This window comes from Chlorocebus sabaeus, chromosome 9 (assembly GCF_047675955.1).
Source record: "Chlorocebus sabaeus isolate Y175 chromosome 9, mChlSab1.0.hap1, whole genome shotgun sequence".
Lineage (NCBI taxonomy): Eukaryota > Metazoa > Chordata > Mammalia > Primates > Cercopithecidae > Chlorocebus > Chlorocebus sabaeus.
Genome location: NC_132912.1, coordinates 135,720,112 through 135,740,286, shown reverse-complemented (window position 1 = coordinate 135,740,286; position 20,175 = coordinate 135,720,112). Strand labels below are relative to the sequence as shown.

The window sequence follows — 20,175 nt, the reverse complement described above, 5'->3', positions numbered from 1 at the left end:
CCATTAGGGGCTTCTGTGCATTCAGAAAGCTCCAACAGCCCCCGCCACACGGCCAGGCAGACTTTGAGCCAGGGTTACACAGGGACGCCTGGATCATTTGGCACATTTCGAATCACTGTCTTATGACCAACCGATTCTTTCAGCCGTGGGATTCTAACGGGACCAATACAAAACTCCAGTCACTGCTGGGAGCACTGACTGCCAATCCCCAGAGGCTTCCTGACAGCTCTCTCCACACTGCCAGGCCCCCCCAACCACAAAACCACCTTCTGGACAGCTCTCTCCACACTGCCAGGCCCCCCCATCACAAAACCACCTTCTGGACAGTTCTCTCCACACTGCCAGGCCCCCCCACCACAAAACCACCTTCTGGACAGTCCTCTCCACACTGCCAGGACCCCCCAACCACAAAACCACCTTCTGGACAGTCCTCTCCACACTGCCAGGCCCCCCCCAACCACAAAACCACCTTCTGGACAGTCCTCTCCACACTGCCAGGCCCCCCCCAACCACAAAACCACCTTCTGGACAGTCCTCTCCACACTGCCAGACCCCCCCCAACCACAAAACCACCTTCTGGACAGTCCTCTCCACACTGCCAAGCTCCCCCACAAAACCACCTTCTGGACAGCTCTCTCCACACTGCCAGGCCCCAACACAAAACCACCTTCTGGACAGTTCTCTCCACACTGCCAGGCCCCCCCACCACAAAACCACCTTCTGGACAGTCCTCTCCACACTGCCAGGCCCCCCCCAACCACAAAACCACCTTCTGGACAGTCCTCTCCACACTGCCAGGCCCCCCCCAACCACAAAACCACCTTCTGGACAGTCCTCTCCACACTGCCAGGCCCCCCCCAACCACAAAACCACCTTCTGGACAGTCCTCTCCACACTGCCAGGCCCCCCCACAAAACCACCTTCTGGACAGCTCTCTCCACACTGCCAGGCCCCAACACAAAACCACCTTCTGGACAGTTCTCTCCACACTGCCAGGCCCCCCCACCACAAAACCACCTTCTGGACAGCTCTCTCCACACTGCCAGGCCCCCCCACCACAAAACCACCTTCTGGACAGTCCTCTCCACACTGCCAGGCCTCCCCACAAAACCACCTTCTGGACACTTCTCTCCACACTGCCAGGGCCCAACACAAAACCACCTTCTGGACAGCTCTCTCCACACTGCCAGGCCCCCCCCAACCACAAAACCACCTTCTGGACAGCTCTCTCCACACTGCCAGGCCCCCCCATCACAAAACCACCTTCTGGACAGTTCTCTCCACACTGCCAGGCCCCCCCCACCACAAAACCACCTTCTGGACAGTTCTCTCCACACTGCCAGGCCCCCCCCAACCACAAAACCACCTTCTGGACAGTCCTCTCCACACTGCCAGGCCCCCCCCAACCACAAAACCACCTTCTGGACAGTCCTCTCCACACTGCCAGGCCCCCCCCAACCACAAAACCACCTTCTGGACAGTCCTCTCCACACTGCCAGGCCCCCCCACAAAACCACCTTCTGGACAGCTCTCTCCACACTGCCAGGCCCCAACACAAAACCACCTTCTGGACAGTTCTCTCCACACTGCCAGGCCCCCCCACCACAAAACCACCTTCTGGACAGCTCTCTCCACACTGCCAGGCCCCCCCCAACCACAAAACCACCTTCTGGACAGCTCTCTCCACACTGCCAGGCCCCCCCACAAAACCACCTTCTGGACAGCTCTCTCCACACTGCCAGGGCCCAACACAAAACCACCTTCTGGACAGCTCTCTCCACACTGCCAGGTCCCCCCACCACAAAACCACCTTCTGGACAGTTCTCTCCACACTGCCAGGCCCCCCCACCACAAAACCACCTTCTGGACAGTTCTCTCCACACTGCCAGGCCCCCCCCAACCACAAAACCACCTTCTGGACAGCTCTCTCCACACTGCCAGGCCCCCCCCCAACCACAAAACCACCTTCTGGACAGCTGTCTCCACATTGCCAGGCCCCTACCACAAAACCACCTTCTGGACAGCTCTCTCCACACTGCCAGGTCCCTACCACAAAACCACCTTCTGGACAGCTCTCTCCACACTGCCAGGCCCCTACCACAAAACCACCTTCTGGACAGCTCTCTCCACACTGCCAGGCCCCTACCACAAAACCACCTTCTGGACAGCTCTCTCCACACTGCCAGGTCCCACCCCCCCACAAAACCACCTTCTGGACAGCTGTCTCCACATTGCCAGGCCCCTACCACAAAACCACCTTCTGGACAGCTCTCTCCACACTGCCAGGCCCCTACCACAAAACCACCTCAGCTCCCAAGGTGCCTTCTGCTGTGAGCTCGTCCTGGCACAGATGCCATATGGACCCTGTAGAGGGAACATGCTCTTCTTTACTGGGAGCCCCCAGCTGTGTGCCCCTCCAGGCAGTGACTGCATCCCGTCCACCCTCAGACTCTGAGTGCAGCCTGACACCGGCACACAGGAGGTTCTGGGAGGCACTTGCTGAACTCCAGAAGGGGTGACAGTGCTGCCTGCCTCTCAGGGACCTGGGACACGTCCTGCTCTGGCACCCAAACCGGTGCACGTGCTTTGTCTCATCTGCATCCCTGTGGGGCAGCCAGCACTGCCCATCCATCGACCCCGGCCACCTGGCCTGTGTGCCTCTTCTGCAGCCACTGTTCTGTCTGGATCACGCTGTTCTGCCTCAGATCCCATACTGCCATCCACAGTAGATGAAATCTCATGGGAATCCCGGGAAGGACACTTCCTCCAGGAAGCCCTCCTTGCATCACCCCTACAGAACATCTCCTGTCTATTGTGTGCTGGTGGTTCTTTGCCTGTGCTGACCCAGTGGTGCTGCCTGCAAGTGGCCAGGGATCCAACCTGGCCAGGGATCCAAACCTCCAGGACCTGCTGGCCCACTTGCTGATGCTCTGGTGGGCTCCAGCTGAGAGTGTTCTCACACATGCACGGCCATGTGTCTCCAGGGCCCACACCATAGTGAAGTTGCTGGGACACAGGGCACTGGTGCCTTCTACTTTGCCAGCGAATGCTGGGCTGTTTTCCAAAGAGGCTGCTCCATTTGTCCTCCCACTGGCGCGAGGGAGAGCTGCTGCGACGTCCTTGCCAGCACACGCCGCTGTCCGCTCTTCAGTTCTTGCCAGCCTGGCGGTCTTGGGAAAGCATTTGTGGGGGTGTATTTTGCATTTCCCTGATTGCAATGAGCAAACATCTTTTCACATGTTCAGCAGCCATTTGGATTTTCTCTGGGATCATGTCAAGGGAGGGACATTCCAGGGGCTCTGGTGGGTGTCCATAAGGGTCTATTTCTTGGCCCCATCGTGGAGACAGCTGTTACAACTAGCTGTAGAATGAGTGAGCTCCTACATCTTATGCAGCCTGCATGTGTCCTGGGCCTGGCGCCACCGTGCTTTCCCAGCAGCTGCCCTGTGCCCTTGGCCTTCCTGGCACTCTGGGATGATGATGCAGCCTCACCGTGCTCTCACCTCACCCAGGATGGTTTTCCAATGCAAGTCAGGTGCAGCCACGTGCCCTGATGGAGATTTCAGAACCTTCCAAGCCGAACATGTGCAGGAAGCAGTCTGAACGCCAGGGGAATTCTGAGACACAGGACATGTTGGGCTCAGTGCTGGCCACAGGGTTGGGCCAGGGACCACCCCTGATGCTTTCCAGGAGTGTCTGCGATGGGCCCACCTGAACATTCCCACTGCATGCTGCTAACTCAGCGGCCTCTGTGGCCATCACAGGGTGGAGCCCCCACCCCAGCACTGTGCCAGGCAGGAGCTGTCCAGCCGGCCGGAGGACACTGGTGTGTGCATGGGGGTGGGGAGCATGCAGAAAGACAGCCTGTGGCTTCAAGTGGGCTCATGCCTGGTGTGGCATGTTCTGTGTTCGGGGCACCGGCTGCTGCCTCCATGTGGAGTGGGGAGGCCCTCAAGGCTCAGGCCCCTGATCCGTGAAGGGGCTGTGGGAAGAGGTGCGTCCTCAGGGTCGCCTCTCAGAGTGATGGGGAGGCGGCCTCCTAACAGATACCCTGGGATGTATCCTGGGGCGTTTCTAAAGGCTGCGGGCTGCGCTTCCCTCTTGGTCAGAGCCATGGTGATCTTCGAAGCTTTACTGACTCCCCTGGCTGCTCCTCTCTGCAGCCTTCAACTGCACCAAATCCAGGCCAAGGTGGGGGCGGGGGCAGCGCCAACCCCCGCACAGCCTCAGCACTTTCTAGGTGGCTGAACAGAGGGCCTCCTGGGGCTGAACCTTCCCAGAAGGACGGGGCTTCCACAGCAGAAACTCCCTATCCCTTCAGAGCCCACTCCCCTGGGGCAGCAGGTGGGGGCTGCGAGGGGGTGAGGCCTGGGGCTGCTGCACCCGGGATTCCCTGCTCCAGCCTTGCTTGGCCGGCTGTTTAAACAGAGGCCGCCGCAGCATCCCATTAATGGCTGCAGGTGACGACGCTGTCACTGGAGACACAGGGGCCCAGCATCTGGGCTCTTGCCTGTTGTAGGTTTGGCAGATCTCGAATCCCTGGAGGATGAGGGTCCCTTTGGGAGCTGCTGCATCCCTGCGGGGCCACCTCTCACGCTGCCTTGTCCACTCCATCCCAGCCAAGCCAGAGCTGAGTTACAGGGTCAGACCCAGCCAAGGTGGGGTCTGGGCAGTCAGTGCTGTAGGGTGGGCGGTCCATGAGCAGAAGCACCAGGGTATGCAGATGGCAGGCAGAGCCCCTCTGCACCTTGTGGGGTAGGGGGGTCTTGCGTGAAGGCCCGGAGACCCAGAGAGAGGGAAGCAGCTCTCAGTCTTGGGGGGCGGTCGTCCAGCGCTCTCCCCACCCCCGGCTCCTGAACCTCAGCTCTGGGGCCTCCTGTGCCGCGCCTGACTGGGATCTGCTGCCCTGCGCCCCGCTGGCCTCCTGGGGCCCGGCAGGGAGTAAGCAGACCCCCTACCGTCCTCCTTGCTGCCCCCACACTGTCCCACCAGGGTTTCCACCAGGAGCCACGGCGCGCCAACTTCTGCAGGGGCTGCCCACCCGCCGCCGTCCCGTGCGCATTAGCGGGTGCTGTCCCCTCCAGGTGAAAATCCTAACGCGGGGCTGAGAACGGCGGTGGGACCCCCTCGGCCAAGGAGGGCGCCTGGGGAGGCGGGAGCTCACAGCCCCTCCCGGGTCCACCCCCCGGGCGCTCTCCGCGGAGCCCTCAGCGGCGGAAGGGGCCCCCCAGTGGGGCCGGGGGCTCACCTCGTCCTCGGGGAGGGTGGGCAGCGGCTCGAAGTCGTAGAAGTCCAGGTCTTTGCCATCTTCCTCGTAGAGATCCGCCGCGGCTGGGTCCATGGCCTGCATCCTGCGGCCGCGCCGCGCACCGGCCCCGGGGCCTCCGGCAGGGCTGGGCTGGGCTCGGCTACGCGCACCCCGGCTCCATGGAGACGCGCCCGGCCCTCGCCCGCCCCCGCCCGCCCGCAGCTGCCGCAGTGTCTCCGGGGGACGCGGGCAGGGATACGGGGCGGGCCCCGGGGGCGCGGGGGCTGCGCGGCGCTGTCCGGACCCAGCGCCCAGGGGACGTCGCTCCTTCCTGGGGGAGGCACCGGGGGCGGAGCCAGGCGTGTGGCCTCCGTGGGGAGGCCCGGGGTCTGCGCCCCACCTGGGCCCCAACGGTCGAGGGGCGGAGTCGGCGCCCAGGAGAGCTCGGACGGGCCGACCCCCTCGCCGCCTCCCACCTCCCCCGCCCACACCCGCTGCCGCCGGGCGAGGCTGCCGCAGTCCCGGGGTGGCCTCTGCAGAAGCGCTGGGCCGGGCAGGGCAGGGCCGGGCGGGGCCCGGGTGGGGGCGGGGCCGCAGGGGGCGGGGCCCGGGAGGGGCGGGGCGGTCGCTGGACCGGGGTCCCTCCTGAGCGAGGGTCTTTCGGAGGCCCGGGGGTGTTGGGGGGGCAACAACGGTGCCTCATCCCCACCTGGAGGCGTCAGAGAGACCCCACGGGGTACCCGACCTTCCCCGGTCCCGGGGGTCCTGGGGCTCTTGATCTACCTCTTCCTGCCCCAAAGCCCCCCCAGGGCTTTCTTCAGCGCCAGGGTGGTCAGAAGAGCCAGGATAACCCCAAGCTTGGCCGCGGGGCAAGAAGGGTAGAGGCGAATCTCACCTTTCCCAGCCACCCCCAGTACTCCCACAGTAGAGGGGCGGCTTCAGGGCCAGGCTGTCAGCTCCCCCCACCCCCTGGCCCCACCGTGTGACTGGCCAGGCACACAGTAGGCACTTAATACATGCTCCTGGCTTGAAGGAGGCAGGGCTTTTGACCGAAGAGTCGGAGGGTGCAGTGTGCTCAGGGACGTGAATTCCCAGCACTGTCTCCGGGTCGGGTCACCGCGGCTCTCAGGCCTGGCAGGGAGTGCGGGGGGCTCAGCTCCCCGGCAGCCAGGTGGGCACTGAAGCCCGAGGCTGGGAGTGGGGCAGGTGCTGGGCAGACTCTCTGCGTCCAGCCAGGCAGCCCCACCTTATTCAAAATACCCACCCTGGGGCCCACCCTGGTCCACCGAGTCAGCAAGTCGGGTGCAGCCTCCCCCATCCTTGGGTGTTTGGAAGCTTGGGCAGCAGCCAAGGTGGGGTGGGGTGCAGCTGGAGAGGAGTCGTCTCACCAAGTGTGGCCTCAGCCAGCTGTCCCCGAGCTCTCTCTGTGGGCCCCACAGGGCCTGCAGTGCCCCCATCCCCGTCTCGGAAGGAGGCCGACGTGGCAGGCAGACGCTGCTCCAGGAGCCTGGTCCTGCTGCACGCGGGTGCTCAGACCTGGACACTGAGCTGAGCCCTGGGCTTCCAGGCCCTCTGCTGCAAGTCGGGTGCAGCCTCCTCTGTCAGGTCTGGATGTGGCCCTGACGCCTCTGGCCATCCAGATTTGTGCCTCTGGGGGAATGCCGGGCTGATGTGACCCTAAAGGGAAGGCACCAGGGACCCCACAAACACAGGACTTTGTCACCGAGTGCTCACATCACCTCGCAGGCTTAGGAGTGAGGACATAGAAACTGAATAGGGGGCAAAGGTAGCCCCATAATTTGGGGGGCAGCCACACAGCAAGCACTCCTGGAAAGAAGTGCATGCGATTTGGTAAAATGCAGAACTCAGGGGCTCCTGGAGTCGGCCGTGGAAGTTTCGGTTCTTGCAGCCTAAAACCCCTCAGCAGGCATTTCCCGCACCTGGGTCACTCGGAGCTGCTTCTGCTCAGGACCGGGCGTGTGGGCGTGTGGGGAGGGGCCTCGGGCAGGGGCCGCAGGCTCGCTCTTTTACCCACCTGCTGCTTTCCTTTAAAGATCTGTGGGCTTTGGTCTCTGTTATTTTGGGGAGTGGTGGGAACTTCCAGACGTTTTGCGAGTCATTCCAGGTGCCCGCACCCTCTCCTGCAGTGCTAAAGCTTTGACCCCAGCAGAGGGTGTGATGTCGGTCCTGGTCCTGGTGCCTCAGTTGTGTTGGATGAGGGCGTAGTTCTGAAGATCATCCAGGATCTGGATTCAATGCCCCGTGTCTTCCAGAGCTGGTGAGCAGCTTCTGGGCGCCACGCAGAAACGGCCAAGAGCCCTCCGTGAGCCACGAGGAACGGCCTCCTCATCCAGCCCTCCTGCCTCTCGGTGCCAGCCCTGTGTGCCCAGCATGTGCTGGCACGGCTTCCTCCTGAGGACGCTTGCAGTGGTGTCGGAATTCTGAGGGGCTTCCCGGCTGCACGATCCGTGGTCCAGGCCCATGATTTGGTGGCACTCTTGTCCTCTTACTTCCAACTTTTCCCTGGCCGCTATCCATCCTCTGCCGCACCTCACTGCCCTTTCCCACCAGACATTCCCCTCTGCTGGAGGCAACTGCCTGAACTGTGGCTCCGGGCTGGAGCGAAGAACCTGGTTCCTCCCTCCCTGCCCAGGCCCTGCCCATCCTCCCTCCTCCACGAGGGGGCCAGGGTAGGACACCCAGATTCTTCTCCTGAGACCTTGCTCGGAGGGGGTTGCCGGGCCCTTGTTACGGCTGGACACTGTCAGGATGGGCCTTGTCCTTCTCGCTCGGTCTCCCGCAGTCGGCGCTCAGCTGGACTGGGCTGAGGCAGGTGGAGCAGGGGTCTTCAGGGCCTTGGCTCTCATTTTCCCTAAAACAATTTTGAAAAGCTGCCAAACCACTCGCACGTGTTGACGTCAACATCTACGTTTCTTTAAAAATCCAGACATGTAAATAATGGCTAATAATGTCATTTCTGGTGTGATGTAAATACTCACATTTTGAAATAAAACTGTCAGTCACTCCTGTAAATGTATCTAGGAAGCTAAATGCCAAAATGGTTTTGATACCTACTGTCAGTCATTTAAAGAATCCGTAAACACAGTCTTCTTTAATGGTCCGAGATCTTCATGCTAACATTTTTCCTTAGACGCATCATAGCCATCTGGTTTTTGCCCAGATTGTATCTCATGATGAATTATTTTTATGCCCTAGTTTCTGTTAACTCCTCATCACACTTTGCAGCAAACACACATGTAATTTTCAATAAATCAGATATTTAATACAGAAAAAAGTAAATGTTGAAGTAAATGGCGGTGGACCATGACCGCCTTCTGCAGGGAGCTGCCCTGTGGCTCTGGCGGCAACACGGCCTCCTCACTTTGTCTCGGTTTGCTGGGCTGGCCCTGTCCTGCCAGGCTCACCCCACAGGGTAACCAGGGCAACTGGGAGCAGACGGAGCCCTCCGTCCCCCTGTGTGTGAGTGTATTTGTGTGTGTGTGTGTGTATTTGTATTTGTGTGTGTATTTGTGTGTGTATGTGCATATTTGTGTGTATGTGTATTTGTGTATGTGTGTATTTTTGTGTGTTTATGTGTATTTGTGTGTATTTGTGTGTGTGTTTGTATTTGTATATTTGTATGTGTGTGTATGTGTGTGTTTGTATTTGTGTGTGTATGTGTGTGTGTATGTGTATATTTGTGTGTACATGTATTTGCGTGTATTTGTGTGTGTATGTGTGTATTTGTGTGTGTATGTGTGTATATTTGTGGGTGTATGTGTGTGTATTTATGTATGTGTGTGTATTTGTGTGTGTGTGTGTGTGTATTTGTGTGTATGTGTGTGTTTGTGTGTATTTGTGTGTGCATTTGTGTGTGTATGTGCATATTTGTGTGTGTATTTGTGTATGTGTGTGTATGTATGTGTGTGTATGTGTGTGTGTATGTGTGTGTATTTGTGGGTGTATGTGTGTGTATTTGTATGTGTGTGTATTTGTATGTGTGTGTATGTGTGTATTTGTATGTGTGTGTATGTGTGTGTTTGTGTGTATGCGTGTGTATTTGTGTGTATGTGTGTGTATTTGTGTGTGTATGTGCGTGTATTTGTGTATGTGTGTGTTTGTATTTGTGTGTATTTGTATGTGTGTGTATGTGTGTTTGTGTGTATGTGTGTGTATTTGTGTGTGTATGTGTGTGTGTATGTGTGTATTTGTATGTGTGTGTATGTGTGTGTTTGTGTGTATGCGTGTGTGTATTTGTGTGTATGTGTGTGTATTTGTGTGTGTATGTGCGTGTATTTGTGTGTATTTGTATGTGTGTGTATGTGTGTGTTTGTGTGTATGTATGTGTGTGTTTGTGTGTATGTGTGTGTGTATTTGTGTGTATGTGTGTGTATTTGTGTGTGTATGTGCGTGTATTTGTGTATGTGTGTGTTTGTATTTGTGTGTATTTGTATGTGTGTGTATGTGTGTGTGTTTGTGTGTATGTATGTGTGTGTATGTGTGTGTGTGTTTGTGTGTGTGTGTATTTGTGTGTGTGCGTGCATTTTTCCTCACTCACTGTCTCTGAGGTTCAACCATGTTGCTATGGGCAGTAGTCATTGATTGATTATTGTTACTGGATTGTATTAAATTACATGAATATTCTATAGTCTCAGTTCTCTTTCCACTGCTGGTGGGCACTTGGGAGGCTTCTAGATTTGGGGCATCTTTTGTTCGGGTGCCCGTGTTTCTGTGGGGCCTATCTTTAGAGTGGGGTTGCCGGGTCCTACGTTACACATGTATGAAGTTCCTGTTTTCCCCACACTGGCGATGGCTGGGCATGGGGGCGTGTGTTGGGAAGGTGCCCTTCACCCTCTGCTTTGCCAGCCTGGCTTCTACTGGGTGGAGTGTGCCCAGGTGTGAGTCTGTTTCTAGACTGTGTCCTTTCCCATCGGTCTTTCTGTCAGTTCTGCAACAGACACAGAAGTCTCCACAGAGCCCACCCTTGCCTCTTCCCCCGCCTCCTTCTTCAAGAAGGTCCTGGCTACCCACAGTCCTCTGCATTTTGAGACCCACCTGGAAGCAGCATGTCGTGTGCCTCGGAGTGTAGCTGGGGTTGCGCTGACCTGCACAGCTTCCTCATCTGTGAACGTGCATCTCTTTCCACATGTTCAGATCATCATCGTGTTCTCTCAGTGATATTTTGTAGTTTTCTGTGAAAAGGCCTTAGGCATCTTTTATTCTGTTTAGCATGAATGTCTGATATTTTGTGGTGCTACTGTAGGTTCTGTCTTTGCAAAACACTTCTTTTCTGTTTATTGCTGGCCTATAAAGATAAAGTTGGATTTTGTATAATGACCTTGTATCCGGCAACTTTGCTAAACCTGCTTATTAATTCGGATCTTCACATTGCTTTGAATTTTCTATGTAAGCAGCCATATCATCTGAGAATAATGTCAGGCTGACTTCTTCATTACTAATCCTTCTCATGTGTCTTTCTTCCTCCTCCTCACTGTCCCTGCCAGGGCTTCCTGAACAATGGAACAGCAGGTGTAGTGGCCGTCCACTCTGCTGAGTTCCCCGTGGGAGAGAAAGCCAGCTTTCCATTTCACCATTCAGTGTAATTTTGCTTCAGGTTTTTTAACTTCCTTTAGCAGATTAATTAAGTCTCCTTCTCTTGCTAATTTGCCAAGTGTTTTATTAAATCACAAATAGGCGCTGAATTTTATCAAATGTGTTTTCTGCATCTACTAAGATGATTTTGTGACTTTCTCTCATCTTCCAATAACGTGTTAGATTACATGGCTCGATGTTTGATGTTGAACTAATTTTGCATTCCCTCCCTCTGATTGTGATGTAGGCTCTGTACTGAACATGCTGGATGTGGTTGACTGACATTTTGTGTAAGAACTTTTGCGTTTATTTTCATTGGCCAGTGATGTGTCTTTCTTATAACGTCCTTGTTAACTGTAAGTCTCAAGATTATGCTTCTTCATGACATAACTGGGATGCGTTTCTTCTTTTTCTATTCTCGGAAAGAGTTCTAGTTCTAGTAAAACTACCTTTATTTTTTCCTTAAATGTTTGATAGAATTCTCTGGTGAGGCCATCACTGGATCTAAAGGCATTTGTTTTTAAACACAAAGGTTTCAAATTATGAATTCAATTCTTTAATACTTATACAACTATTAAGATGCTTTCAGGCCAGGCACAGTGACTCATGCCTATAATCTCAGCATTTTGGGAGGCTGAGGCAGTAGGATCACTTGAGGCTAGGAGTTAAAGACTGGCCAACATAGTGAGACCCCATTTCTAAAAAAAAAAAGCTTTCATATTTCCTAGGAATTTCTCTCTTTTCCACGTTATTGGCATCAACTCGCATGTATTATCTGTCTGCTCTTTACCCTTTAATTTCTGTAGGGTCTGAAGGAGTAGCCCCCCTAATTTCTGATATTTCTTGCTTGTGCCTTCTTTCTTTTTTCTTGATTGGATTTGCCAGGACTATCTTCATTTTATCAACCCTTTAAAAGGATGTATATTTTTTACTTTGTTAATTTCTGCTCTTATTTATTTATTTATTTATTTATTTTATTTATTTATTTATTGTGGAGACGGAGTCTCACTCCATTGCCCAGACTGGAGTGCAGTGGTGCAATCTCCGCTCACTGCAACCTCTACCTCCTGGGTTCAAGCGATTCTCCTGCCTCAGCTCCCGTGTTGCTGGGACTACAGGTGCATGCCACCATGCCCGGCTAATTTTTTTGTATTTTTAGTAGAGACAGGGTTTTACCATGTTGCCCAGGCTGGTTTTGAACTCCTGAGCTCAGGCAATCTGCCTGCCTTGGCCTCCCAAAGTGCTAGGATTATAGATGTGAACCACCACACCTGGCCACTGGTCTTACCTTTACGATTTCATTCCTCTATTTTTGGTTAATTTGTTATTATTTTCCTAAATTCTTGAGATGATTGTATAACTCACTGATTTTCACCCTTTTTCTTTTCTTCTTTTCTTTTCTTTTCCTTCCTTCCTTCCTTCCTTCCTTCCTTCCTTCCTTCCTTCCTTCCTTTCTCTCTCTCTCTCTCTCTCTCTCTTTCTTTCTTTCTTTCTTTCTTTCTTTCTTTCTTTCTTTCTTTCTTTCTTTCTTTCTTTCTTTCTTTCTTGACAGAGACTCACTCTGTCACTCAGGCTTGAGTGCAGTGGCATATCTTGGCTCACTGTAGCCTCCACCTCCCGGGTTCAAGTGATTCTTCCACCTCAGCCTCCCGAGTAGCTGGGGTTACAGGCATGTGCCACCATGCCTGGCTAATTTTTGTATTTTTAGTAGAAACCAGGTTTCGCCATATTGCCCAGGCTGGTCTTGAACTCCTGAACTCAAGTGATCTACCTGCCTTGGCCTCCCAAAGTGCTGGGATGACAGGCGTGAGCCACTGCGCTCGGCCTAAATCTACCATTTGTTAAGTGTTTTCTGTTTTCCACTTGTTCTCTACTCCCTTTTCCTTCTGACTTATTTTGTATTAGTTATTATTGTATTGTTTCATTTCTATTCTATATTAGTTGGAAGTTTATATGTAGCAGGACGAGCCACAGACAAAACCTCCCAGACGCCGAGTTGTAGAAGGAAGGGCTTTATTCAGCTGGGAGCGTCGGCAAGCTACTGCCTCAAAATCCAAGCTCCCTGAGTGCACAATCTCTGTCCCTTTTAAGGGCTCACAACACTAAAGATTTCACATGAAAGCGTCATGATTGATTTGAGCAAGCAAGGGGTACATGACAGGAGTTGCATGCACCGGTGGTCAGAGAGAAACAAAACAGGGCCGCGAGTTTCACTGTGTTCTTTTATGCAGTGCCTGGAATCTATGACTAATATCGGTTTCTAAGTCATGAGTTGATTTTTAACTATTGGGTTTAGGCCAGGCAGGCCCAGGTCTGGTTTTGGGCACCAGGCTGCTTGTCCTTGGTTTTACTTCCTTGTTTTTTTCTTAAAACAGGCACTGAGTATAAAACAATATAAAACAATATGAGAGGGTCTCTCTCTCTCCTCATTCCCCCCTTTTGAGACTCTCACTTTTTATTAGTGGGAGTTCTCACTCTTATTTTTGCTACTTATATCTTTCTGTGCAATAGATTGATAGTGATTCATATAGTACACTTGTGCTGAAGCATTTTGGTGAACTAAGGTAGCGATGAAGTTCTTTTATCATTTGAAGAAGTACAGGTAGCAAACAAGGGAGCAGTAAGCAGGTTCTTATTACTATTATAACTTTTATTATAAGATTTTTAAATCCTCCCAGTGCTGGGAACTAATTTTTAAACATGGCTTCAGGGTCTGAGGGTTTGTGATGACCAGTTCTAAAGGGGTGCAGCTCTTACTCATGCAGGAGGGGCTGACTTTTCCCTTTTGGAGCCAAACAGGATCTTTTTTATTTTTTATTTTTTTTCAAGTAGTCCAAATGACACAAGACCAGTATTGACATATTTCACATAAACAGGATTCTTGACAGATGTACTCATTTTCTGCTGTGTAACTTTTTTTTTTCTTAATCTGGAGAACCGCATCTCATCCCACGCTGCTTACTGTTTACAGTGGCACAGGTGTCAAATTTTAAGGTTACATTTTTGGGGACCCCTCTTTTTTTCTGTTGTAGCTATTACTTTACTTGTGTCACTTCGAAAAGGACCAGTCCTTAGTCTTATTTTAAAAACTGTGATCATGGGAGGCTTAAAATGAGTCATAACACACATCAGGTTGGTTATTTCCTGGGCTACATACCTTGGATAGAATGGCATTATACAAACAAGTTTCTTTTAGAGTCCGGGTACACTTATAATAACCATAAAATAATAGGACTGTAGCAATCTTTTGTCCTACCTCAGTGACTTGATGTATACAGTGGGAACAGCCTGCAGTCTGAGGAAAGTCAGTTGAAGTCCTTACTGTACAAGTCCAAATTTTAAGGAAAATGAGTCCTGCACTGAGTTTCCTCATGCTTCAGCCATGCGTGGAACAGTCAGATTCCGGGTGTGACTGGAGCAGGCTTGTCGTCTTTTTCAGAGTCGCTTTGCAGGGGTTAGCGAGGCCGCTCCCATCCATGTACAGCTCCCAGCCTACAGATGTTTAAGGATGGTCTCGGAGGTCAGGCCCACTCAAATAAACTGAGTCCCATACTTTTACACAGTTACATTTAACTGGGCTCTCTGATACCAGGAGCAAAGTGGCAGGTTTAGGGTGTTGCAAACTTCGGTGGTTATGTGGGGATTTTCACAGAGCAAGATTTGGTATCTAGTTAGTCTAGCATTTATTAGCTAATGGTGTCCTTTGTATTTATTAAAATCGCCACAGCATGGGGGGACTTCATGTTTAGGTTTTGCCCAAGAGTTAGCTTATCTGCTTCTTGTGCTAACAGGGCCGTTGCTGCCAGGGCCCTTGGACATGGGGGCCAGCCTTTGGAAATCCCGTCTGGTTGTTCTGAGAGATAGGCCACTGGTCTTGGCCAGGGTCCTACAGTCTGGGTTAAAACTCCAATTGCTATTTTTTTTTTTTTTGATTGATGAAATGCCAGGGTGAAAGGGGCTAAAGCACAGGTGCCGCTCCAGTTATCCGGCAGAGTGCCCAGTAAATGTCCACCACACACCACCACACATCTGAGTAAAGGTCCACCACACACCACCACACATCTGAGTAAAGGTCCACCACACACCACCACACATCTGAGTAAAGGTCCACCACACACCACCACACATCCCAGTAAAGGTCCACCACACACCACCACACATCCCAGTAAAGGTCCACCACACACCACCACACATCCCAGTAAAGGTCCACCACACACCACCACACATCCCAGTAAAGGTCCACCACACACCACCACACATCCCAGTAAAGGTCCACCACACACCACCACACATCCCAGTAAAGGTCCACCACACACCACCACACATCCCAGTAAAGGTCCACCACACACCACCACACATCCCAGTAAAGGTCCACCACACACCACCACACATCCCAGTAAAGGTCCACCACACACCACCACACATCCCAGTAAAGGTCCACCACACACCACCGCACATCCGAGTAAAGGTCCACCACACACCACCACACATCCCAGTAAAGGTCCACCACACACCACCACACATCTGAGTAAATGTCCACCACACACCACCACACATCTGAGTAAAGGTCCACCACACACCACCACACATCCCAGTAAAGGTCCACCACACACCACCACACATCTGAGTAAAGGTCCACCACACACCACCACACATCCCAGTAAATGTCCACCACACACCACCACACATCTGAGTAAAGGTCCACCACACACCACCACACATCCCAGTAAAGGTCCACCACACACCACCACACATCCCAGTAAAGGTCCACCACACACCACCACACATCCGAGTAAAGGTCCACCACACACCACCACACATCTGAGTAAAGGTCCACCACACACCACCACACATCCGCTCGGGGATGAACAAGGGCTGACTGATTGATAAGCTCTTGAAAATTCTTAAGCTCATCACATCCCTTCAGGTCTCCAAGGAATGCTAAGTTTCCTCCCTGCCGTGAGAGACATGAAGCGAACTTAGTGTTGAGAGACGGAAGCTGGATGGTCCTTGGGGGCTGACCCGCAGGGACTCTGGGATATAGCAGAGAGAGGCTGGCATGACCTATTACTCCAGGCTGTAGAATTCTAGAGAAGAGCTACTGTGCAGCCCACACCTGGTCGACTGGAGGACCACCTTAGTGGAAGGGGGACAGTCAGAGCCTCTGGCCTGCCATGTGCACAAGCATAACAATTGCTTTTGTTTAACGTGCAGATGGAATATTTGATCCATTTCAACAGGGATTTGCATTTTGGTGTGTTGTCTTGATTGCCAAAGTTTGTTTTAAGTCTTTAACTTCTATGATCCTCTAGTAAAATGAATGTTTCCTTTAGCACCTAATTTTATTAGTTTTTAGACCAAAAAAAAAAGCTACACCATTTTATATTTAATAATTCTTTTTGTATGATTTTTATACCAGATAAGCTAAACTTTACCTTTATATTAGTGTGTTATTAATTTTAATAAAACCTTGTAGACATATTCATCCAATTTTTCATGTTTGAGCATAAGGTAAGATTTTATAGACTCTTGTTAACCTTTTATAATTTTTGTTAAAGAGCAGGTTGATGTTTTAAGAAAAACCTGTTGCATTTTTACTTTAATGTCCAGTTCACAGAAAAACTGGATGATACCTTTTTAACTTTAGCTATTATGTTTACACATAGAATTTTCTTTACAATTAACGTTTTAAAACTTCAAAACAATATTTTTTTGACCTTTTAATGTAGGTAAAAATCCACATTCTTATGCCTCTTTATAATCTTTTCACTAAAGGTATATTTTACTTTTTTATACAACTTGCACATAAACTGTTTTTTCAAGAGTGCTCAAGAGGCCTTATTACTTTTAAATTATATAACTTTTTTTACATACAGCTTTTTTTCTAACTTTTTTTCTTTTACAACTTCCACAGGCAATTTTTTTGACATGCCTCAACTTTTTGACTTATTACAAACTTTTTTTAAAAAAAATAACCAGTTAATTTATTTCAGGACAAGAATTTACCATATAACATTCTTTTTATATAAATTCTGCTTCCCCCCCTTTTTTTGCTTTCTTAAAATTTTTCAACATGGTTCTTAGTGGGGTGGGCTTACTTTGCACCTGACCCATGTTTTCCCAAGACAAACTACCACGCTCTCACCACACACACTCACCACAGAACAAAGAATGGGTACAGAGGGCACACACACTTTTATCCTTTATACCAAACCCAAATCAGAATACTGCAAAATTCAAAATCGAGTACCAAGAGATTTAAGCCGAGTCAAAACCAAATCCAAAGTATCCAGCAATTCAAGTCAAGACAAAACCAGAACAAAAGGGTCAATCCAGGCACACCGTGGGTGATCAGGCCACGCTTCCACTCAGATGGAGTGGGGCAAGTTCCAAAGACTAGTCTTACCAAGTGTCAGATGTCCGGACTCCAAGTGCCAGTTCCTTCCCAGTGTTCAGCCACGGTGTTAATCCTCCGCGGGGGCCTGCGACGTGCTGCTCTGGTGAGGAGTTCCACCGGACAATTGCCTACCCGGGAGCGCTCTTTGGATCGCGTCACTCAGGCTGGCCGGAGTCCCCCGCAGGGATGCTCCACAGGGCAGGCCTAAGCCGCCTAAGGGGCTGCCTCGGCCGTCCTTCCCGGTCAGGGAACCAATAAATGCAGCAGGACAAGCCGCAGACAAAACCTCTCAGACGCCGAGTTGTAGAAGGAAGGGCTTTATTCAGCTGGGAGCGTCGGCAAGCTACTGCCTCAAAATCCGAGCTCCCTGAGGGCACAATCTCTGTCCCTTTTAAGGGCTCACAACACTAAAAAAAGCATCATGATCGATTTGAGCAAGCAAGGGGTACATGACAGGAGTTGCATGCACCGGTGGTCAGAGAGAAACAAAACAGGGCCGCGAGTTTCACTGTGTTCTTTTATGCAATGCCTGGAATCTATGACTAATATCGGTTTCTAAGTCATGAGTTGATTTTTAACTACTGGGTTTAGGCCAGGCAGGCCCAGGCCTGGTTTTGGGTACCAGGCTGCTTGTCCTTGGTTTTACTTCCTTGCTTTTTTCTTAAAACAGGCACTGAGTATAAAACAATATAACACAATATGAGAGGGTCTCTCTCCCTCCTCATGTAGACCTGCTGGAATCCATGGCTTGTGTGTTTAATCAGTTTGGGAAAGTTTTCACCATTCTGTCATTAGACGCTGTTTCAGCGTTCCCTCCTGTTCTCTCTCTCTCGGCCCCCAGCTAGTCCCGGCATTCGTGGAGTCCAGGGACGCATGTGTGACAGACAGTTCTGCCCAGCTCGTCCCGGTGTTCGTGGACTCCAGGGACACATGCGTGATGGATCTGTGCACACTGCACTGTGTGTCTTTTGCCCTCTATTCTGTAGTTTATCTTTTAGGTTTATTTTGGATGTTTTCAGATGGTCTATCTTCCAGTTCACAAACTCTCTTTATGTCTAATCTACCATTAAATGCATTCATTGGATTTTTTTCCATTATTTCTTTTTCAGGCCTTTTATTTTAAAATTTTAATAGTTTCTGATTCTCTGCCAAAATTCTCAACCTTAGTTTCTATGTCTGTCAACTCTCAAACATCAAAAGGATCAGAATCCAGTTTAAAAGAGTATATTCAAGGGTGAAGCTGAAAATAGCCATCCGGATAACACAGACTCCAAAGAAAAAGCCGAAAAGTTAAGGTCTCCCTTATATATGCAGAAAACAGAGAACTTTAAAAGGGTTACAACATTTTTCATACAAGGCTGGCTCGTGAGTGATAGCAATTTGATTAGTTATACCTTGTTTGTTTTCTGTTTTCCATTTAGAAGAGCATATTTAGCATACAGACTTACACTATGTGGTGGTCATGAGGTCTCTGTCAGTCAGGGAAGAAAGGCAAGTTAATTCTAACAAAGATCAAGAGGGAAGAGGAAGGGTCTTCCTGGGCGCCTTCAGTTTTCTACATTTTACAAAACAATGTCGGTCAAGAAAAGGCTGATCTGCAAACAGGGAACAAAGGTTGCAGCTGCCTGTCCTGTGAGTCAGGTCCCGTTGTTGATTCCCGTAAGGGCTCAAAATCATGCGGATTTCCAGGGACCTTGGTTTTGAGTGACTGATTCCTGTGTGTTGTTGAGCATGGTGGGCAAGCGCGGGTCACCTTCACAAGCCTGTCTGAGAACTCCATGAGCTGCGGCCCCACACGTCTCTCCTGTTGTCTGCTGTTTCTTGATGGCTTTTATGGGTGTGATCTTTTCTCTTTGGGTGCCTGATTATTTTAAATTGTGTGCTGGCTACTGTGTTTGCAAAAGTATTCTTGGAAATTACTTGAGGCCTAGGATTACTTTATCTTCCTCCAGAGAGAGTTTTAGTTTGCTCCTTTGGCACTACTTTTTTGTTTGTTTGTTTGTTTTGAGACGGAGTGTTGCTCTGTAGCCCAGGCTGGAGTGCAGGGGCGCAATCTTGGTTCACTGCAACCTCCGCCTCCCAGGTTCAAGCGATTCTCCTGGCTCAGCCTCCTGAGTTGCTGGGATTACAGGCGTCTGCCCCCACGCCCAGCTGATGCCCCTTGCCCCCAGGAATTCACCCCTCTTTTCTTTATTTGTGGTATTTTATGAAACACACTTGGTTTTGTCAGCGTGTGTGGGATGGGGATCCCTGACCCCAGGAAGGTTCTGAGTGACAGGAGTATCTTTTGTTATTCATGAGGAGGCCTGTGATAACTCCACGGTTATGGCAATGAGGTGGACAGGTGGGCCCCCTGGAGAGGCCCCAGGACGGGAGTCCTCAGGGAGACCAGCAGTGATAGGATCCAGGTGGGAAATTTCTGGGAAACGCTGCCCTCCCGGAGAGGGGTCTGGAGACCACACTCTGGAAAACCCCAAGCAACAAGATCCGATGAGCTTCCGGGTTTGAGCCTGAGAGGTGCCAGAAGGGAGGCACGGCTGGAGAGGAGGCTCTGGGCCCTGGGGGTGCCTTGGCCGCCACCCTTCATTGGACTGCACATCTCTGTGGACCCCAAGGAGGAAACTGAGGCACAAAACACAACTTTAGAGTTCACTTCAGCCAAGCTGGGAGCAGCCAGCCGGGACACCCTTCCAGGTTGCCTTGGCTGTGAGCTCTGTTCAGCCTTTATTATAAGCAGGTTTTTATTTTTTTTTAACTCTTATTTTAGGTTTGGGGTAACATGTGAAGGTTTACTACGCAGGTAAACACATGTCACGGGGGTTGGTGGTACAGATTATTTCATCACCCAGGTACTAATCCCAGTACCCAGCAGTTCCTTTTCTGCTCCTCTCCCTCCTCCCACCCTCCCCACTCAACGAGACCCTGGTGTCTGTGGTTC

At 51.2% G+C, this 20,175-nt stretch overlaps 1 protein-coding gene across 6 annotated transcripts in view; it reads right to left on the bottom strand.

Moving 5' to 3' along the window:
• The window catches only part of KNDC1 (kinase non-catalytic C-lobe domain containing 1), a 78,395-nt gene extending 60,623 nt beyond the window's left edge, over positions 1-17,772 (bottom strand). For 2 of the 6 annotated variants that reach the window (XM_038009757.2, XM_038009760.2), the window contains exon 1: positions 5,249-5,723. In XM_038009757.2, the coding sequence (XP_037865685.1) occupies positions 5,249-5,350 (102 nt within the window). In that variant the 5' untranslated portion in view covers positions 5,351-5,723. Of the gene's footprint in view, positions 1-5,248; positions 5,728-17,246 lie in introns of those variants that run through there. The other 4 variants (XR_005244261.2, XM_038009759.2, XM_073019489.1 and 1 more) reach the window with 4 other exon arrangements.
• Positions 17,773-20,175: the final 2,403 nt, after the last annotated feature.